This window comes from Apis dorsata, unplaced genomic scaffold, assembly GCF_000469605.1.
Source record: "Apis dorsata unplaced genomic scaffold, Apis dorsata 1.3 scaffold_997, whole genome shotgun sequence".
NCBI lineage: Eukaryota > Metazoa > Arthropoda > Insecta > Hymenoptera > Apidae > Apis > Apis dorsata.
In genome coordinates, this window is record NW_006264098.1 from 39,967 (window position 1) to 46,479 (window position 6,513).

At 16.5% G+C, this 6,513-nt stretch overlaps 2 protein-coding genes across 2 annotated transcripts in view; one reads left to right on the top strand and one right to left on the bottom strand.

Annotated features, from left to right (window-relative positions):
- The window catches only part of LOC102677276 (protein MEMO1), a 7,314-nt gene extending 3,000 nt beyond the window's left edge, over positions 1-4,314 (top strand). The window contains exons 2-8 of the mRNA XM_006624198.2: positions 1,174-1,255; positions 1,334-1,402; positions 2,060-2,172; positions 2,357-2,468; positions 2,643-2,862; positions 3,045-3,149; positions 3,881-4,314. Of these exons, the coding sequence (XP_006624261.1) occupies positions 1,174-1,255; positions 1,334-1,402; positions 2,060-2,172; positions 2,357-2,468; positions 2,643-2,862; positions 3,045-3,149; positions 3,881-4,018 (839 nt within the window). The 3' untranslated portion in view covers positions 4,019-4,314. The remainder of the gene's footprint in view (positions 1-1,173; positions 1,256-1,333; positions 1,403-2,059; positions 2,173-2,356; positions 2,469-2,642; positions 2,863-3,044; positions 3,150-3,880) is intronic.
- Positions 4,315-5,737: 1,423 nt separating this feature from the next.
- Positions 5,738-6,513, bottom strand: part of LOC102677409 (activating signal cointegrator 1 complex subunit 3) — a 33,328-nt gene continuing 32,552 nt past the window's right edge. Inside the window, exons 10-11 of the mRNA XM_006624199.2 lie at positions 5,976-6,336; positions 5,738-5,899 (exon numbers count right to left, since the gene is read on the bottom strand). Coding sequence (XP_006624262.1) covers positions 5,811-5,899; positions 5,976-6,336 — 450 coding nt within the window. The 3' untranslated portion in view covers positions 5,738-5,810. The remainder of the gene's footprint in view (positions 5,900-5,975; positions 6,337-6,513) is intronic.

A 6,513-nucleotide genomic window follows, 5' to 3' on the forward strand; every position in this document is an offset into this window, starting at 1 on the left:
TTCATAAATAAAGCACAAAAACAGATTTTTATATATTATTTTCAATAAACATTTTTTAATAAGATATTTTTCATTCAAATCTAAAGATTTGAATATATTTTTTCATTTTATTTAAATATAGTTGAATTGTGATATCCAATATAATATCCAATATTAATATCCAAATGCGATGTATCATAACAATCAATATGTTTTTTATTATTTACTCTTTCAAATATAAATCATTTATTTAGATTCAAACTAGAGATAACAATTTTAAGTTTAAAGAGATAATATTAAAAAATGCAAGAAAAATAATATATTTATTAATATTTTATTCATATATTTTTATATTATTTAGATACAAGAATAATAAGTACTCTCATTAAATATTCAAATTCAAGTCCAGATATTTTTATTTATAACTAATTCTCAAAATGATACAATGATTTTTTTGAATAAAGTTAAATACTTTTACTAAAATATTAAAATATTCTTTTTTTTACAATATTTTTCTTTTTTTTACAATATTTTTTTATATAATATATAATAAATATTAATTATTGAAAACATTATTTTATAAAAATAATATAATAATTTATCAAATTTTGTTTTTTGTTAAAAATTAATTATTATTATTAAAAATCAAATAAAAAATTAGATATAATTATTTATTATAATTATTTACATTACAACATTATTTTTTNTTTTGAATTCTTTTATTAAATATGACTTAATATTAATTTTATTCTTAAATATTTTTAAGTTGAATTACATTCAATATTTTTAAATTTCCATTAAAATATATTAAAATATATTAATATAAATGAATAAATATTTTTTATGTATATTTTTTTATGATTTTCTTTTATCTATTAAAATTTTATTTTTTACTAAAAAATATGTAATAAATTCACAAATACAAATTAACATCAAATTTGAATAAAAATTCAATGCTATTTTCAATATAATTATTAAAAAAATTGTTTAATAAATTCTATGAACCAATTTATGAACCATTGGTTTTTATTTTTTGTAATATATTTTAAAAAATCTAATAGTTATTAAAAAGAGATAAAATTATCAAAAAAAAAATTTTTTAAATATTGAAAATTCAAAGGATTAATAAAAATTAATTTTGATTAATAAATTTGTATTTTATTAATTAATATTATATATTTTTTAAATAAATAGGATTGGAGTTGAATAAACAATTAGAAGGTTGGTTGAGTGCTGCAGACTTATCACATGGACCTGCTAGGGCAATAATTGCCCCGTCAGTAATTATAGTACATTAGAATAATTTTTAATTAAATTAAAAAATCTTTATTGAAATACAAATGAAATTTCACAGACATGCAGGTTATAGCTATTGTGGAGCATGTGCTGCTTTTGCATACCGCCAGATTAGTCCTGTAGTTGTGTAAGTTTTTTTTATACTTTTTTGATGTTTTATAAAAAAATATTTCATAAAATGAAATAATAATTCAATATTATATATAATTCAATATAAACAATATTCTATAAAGTTTAATAAAATTCTTCTTTTTAACCAAATAAATAAATTTATGCATTAATTATTTTAAATATTTTTAAATTATACAAAATTGAATAATCTTATTACATAATTATTATCATTTCATCTTTTATTTTTATAATGAATAAATTTAAATAAATTTTTATGATGATATTTTTATTTTTTCTATAATAATAGATTAATTTAATATGTCTATTATATAATTAATAATATAATTTGTATAATTTAATATATTATTAATTTAAATTATATAAAAATATATTTAATCCTTCTCATTTGGAATTTTTGAATTGTTTATATATTTATTATATTTTGCAATAATTTTTTTTACTTAGATAAGTAACATAATAATATACATATAACTCTTTTTTATAATAAAAAAATTCTTAAAATATGATTGTTTGTATATGTTTTTATAAATTTAGAAAAAAATTCATGTAAAATGTATAAAAATAAACTAATTATTTTAATATTTTTAATTTATATATTTATATTTATATTTAAAATAAGAGATTAAATATATAATATATTATTATTATATAGGCGTAGAATTTTTATTCTTGGTCCATCACATCATGTGAGATTAGCAGGCTGTGCTCTTTCCTCTGCTTCGATTTATCAAACTCTTTTGTATGATCTACATATTGATCAACAAGGTAGAAATTCTATAATATATATTATTCTATAATATATAATATATCTATAATATATATATATATTAAATAATATATTAAAATTAAATTATTGTTATTTAAAATGAAACTTATTAAATTATGAATATAAATTAGTATTAATATTATTATAGATTAGTTTGAATATAGATTTTTATTCATGTAACAGTATATAGAGAACTTGAAGAAACTAGACACTTTGAATGGATGGATTTAAACACAGATGAAGAAGAACATAGTATTGAAATGCAATTGCCATTTATTGCAAAAGTTATGGAAGGGTATGTTTATAATTATATTTATGGTATTTTTTATATTTTTTTTATTTAATTGCTATTCATTTATTCATTGCTATTTTAATTGCTAACAATTCATTTTATTCATTAATTATAATATTTAATATTTTATTCATTATTTAAATTTAATTTTTAATTGCAAATTTTATATTAATATAGGTTTAAAGATTCTTTTACAATAATTCCTATATTAGTGGGTTCATTAAGTCCAGAAAAAGAAGCACTTTATGGAAGATTATTAGCACCATATATGGCTGATCCACAAACATTATTTGTTATATCTTCAGATTTCTGTCATTGGGGTCAGCGGTTTCGCTATACTTATTATGATAGATCTTGTGGTCCTATTCATAGATCTATTCAAAATCTTGACAAAATGGTATATAAGATCATAAAATATCACTTATTAATAAATATTTCATATTTATAAATATTAAATATTTAATAATTGCATAAATAAAATCTTATTGATTTTTCATATTTTATTATCATAAATGATCGTAAGTAATATCATTAATATCATATTATAAATAATTTCATATTTTTCTTCAAAATTCACAGGGTATGGATATCATTGAAACATTAAATCCCACAATGTTTAATGATTACCTTAAAAAATATGGTAATACAGTATGTGGTCGACATCCTATTAGTATTCTTTTACAGGTAATGAGTTTTATTCATTTAAATCATGGGGCTGCATACACCTAGGATCAAAAAATGTGAAAAAGTAAAAGAATATGAAAGATATATAAAATATTATATTAAAAAGTTATAAAATTAATCTTAACATCTTAAATGCAGTTATTATATATATGAATTTTAAATTAAATAAATTATAACTATGAATTATATAAATAAAAAGCATTTTTCGTAAAATATTCAGAAATAATATTAGATATAATATATAATTATAAAAATACATCAATTTAGTTGAAATATTATGTAAATAATGATTAAATTTTCTAGATTTTAATAGACAAAAGAATATATTTTTAATAAAAAATTATATTAAAAATTTTATATAATCGTTATTTTAAAAAATTAATATGAATAATAATAAAATTATTTGATAAAATTTGTTACTATAAAGATAAGATTTGTTTATTGTTTAATATATTTGTATTATTATTATTAAAAATGATTTTAATAATAATTTTTAATAAAACTTATATAATTGTTAATTTTAAATATTTTTAAATAATATAAAAAAATTTATAATAATAAAAATTTTAAATTATATTTTTTTATATTGAAAAAATCTTAAATATAGATATATTTTCTGATCTATTACATGTGTATGTAGCTTTTAATATTTAAAATATAATAAATTTAAAAACTTTCTTTATAAATTAAATATAGTTTTTGAAATTATGATCAATATTTTTAATTCATAGGTAATTCATAGTTTAAAAGGAAATACTAATGGTCAAAGAATGAATTTGAAGTTTCTTAAATATGTTCAAAGCAACCAGTGCAATAATATGAATGATAGTTCTGTTAGTTATGCCAGTGCTTCCTTGGTTCTTGAGTGATATAATATACTTTCACTGTTACTTGAAGAATTTGCAGAAAAAAAGAAAGTATTAAAAAAATAAAAAAAAATAAATAAAAGAAAAATATTTAAAAAAGAAACAAAAAAAACGGCAGTAATAATCTATTAATCATAAAAAGCATTAATTATAATTTTTTAAAATTTTGTTTTTATATTTAAAAAAATAACATTTAAAATCAAGTTACAATTTGCTATTATATTGTATGGAATTTTCTCAATGACTTGAGAAAGAATATATTAATTTATTAATGAATGTGATGAATAGAAATGTACTATTATCATTTTTGCTTTAAAAATATTTTGGTTTATTACTTACTTATTAAGAAATAATCAGTACTTCCAAATTTCTATTAGGAAGGAGCTTAAATATTTCTTTGCTTTGATTAGTAATTACAATTATAATTACAGAAATAATAAATATACAAAGTGCATTTTATATATACTAAAAAAACAGAAGGTTCAATCTATTGATGAAAAAAAGAAAAATTCAATCTATTAAAGAAAAATATTTAATTATCAATTTATCTGATTGACTTTATTATAGCTTTAAAAATTATAAAAGAAATAATAAAAAATATTTAATATTATTTTAATATTGTATGATGTTGTTAATTTGAAGTTTTAAAGAAATAAGTTGAAAAAAACTTAATAAAAAAAAAAAGTATATTTTGTTTATAAAATATTAAGAAACATCGAAATATTTATAAATTATAATTTAGTATAAAAAAATGTTTATTATATTTGACTATGTTAATTGTAAATTAAAAATATATTGTTAATATAAAATTATTATTTATATATATTATTTTTGTATCTAAATTTTTATTTATATATAATTTTATAATCTTTAATTTTTGATTATTATTATTATTATTTTGATTATATGACAATAAATATTAGGAAAATTTAAATTAATAAATAGAAAATATTTTGACATAAATTGCATTCTTTATCTCAGGGATTATAAACTTAAAGCTAAAAATTTAGAGTTAAAATATATCTTTTCTAAATCATTAGAATGAACAATCTGCAATTGATCAATATTAAATGAAATATTACAAATAAATAGTACATATACAACTTAATCATTTCTCTTTAAAACAAAGCAATGAAATGATCTCATATCCTTCCTACCCCTTATTATCTTGTTATTCCTCGTTAATGTAAAAAATTATAAACAAATACTGTATTGTTATAATATCAGAATATAAATGTGAAGAAGGATCAGTGTGAAAAAATATTTACACAATATGTAACTATTATTGATATTCTTTTACTTTTAATAAAGTATCAATGTTAAAATAAAACATTTTTGTATTAAATTATATATGAGTTCGTTTTGTAATAAAATAAACTATAATAAATGAACATAACATTGGATATAATTTTATCTTTATTTTATATAAAATTACATTTGTTAATACATAATATATGAAATTATAAAACTGATCCTTTGGAGGTATTTTTTTTATCTTTGTATTATATATTACTAAATTGATAAGATATGCATTTGTATAAAAAATATAAAACAATTTCATAATTATCTAATAAATAAGAGAATATATATAATAAATATATATATGTAAATTTATATGCACTTCCAAAAAAAATAAATGAATTTAAATATGTATATTTAATTACATCTTATATACTTACAACTATTAAATATCTTTATAAATTAATAAAATTACAATAGATTTTATCAAAATAATTTGCTTATATTTACCTCGTAAAAGAAACTAACATACTTGCTAAGTAAAATAAAATTTATATTAAGATATTACATTTATTTTTATATTATATTGTTGATCTAATCCTATGTAACAATCGGAAATCAAATAAAACGTTAGAGTTGTTTGTCCTTAAAAAAAATAAGATAATTACTGTCATATAATACATAGATAAATAATCATAGATATAAACAAAAATAAAATTACCTAGTTTTGATGGAGCTGTGAATTGTAATTGATATTTCCGTTGTTCATTTATTGCAGATGCTCGTTTTAGAACTAATAATTCTTTATTAGAAATATTACCTAAAATTAAAAACCAACCTTCATCCTTTCCTTTTTGAAACAAAGGACAGTGTGCTTTTAAATTATTAGATTTATTTTTTCTTTTCATTATAATATTTAGTATGTAATCTTGATCCTTGTGAATATTTATATAATCAAAATTATCAGATTTTAGAGGTATAAATATTTGATTTTTCTGTTTATTATCATCATTATCTTCATCATAACTTTCTAAGCTTAACTTAATACAAAGCATTGGCATTTCTTTTATCACTTGATATATCTAAAAAATTATTAATATATATATATATATATATATATATACATTCCTAATATAGAAATTATATAAAACTTCAGAACACGAAATGTGAAAATACATAATTGATTCATCTTAATGAATAGATTACAAAATTATAAAAATTATTTTATGAAATATTATTTTATAATATTAAAAATTAAA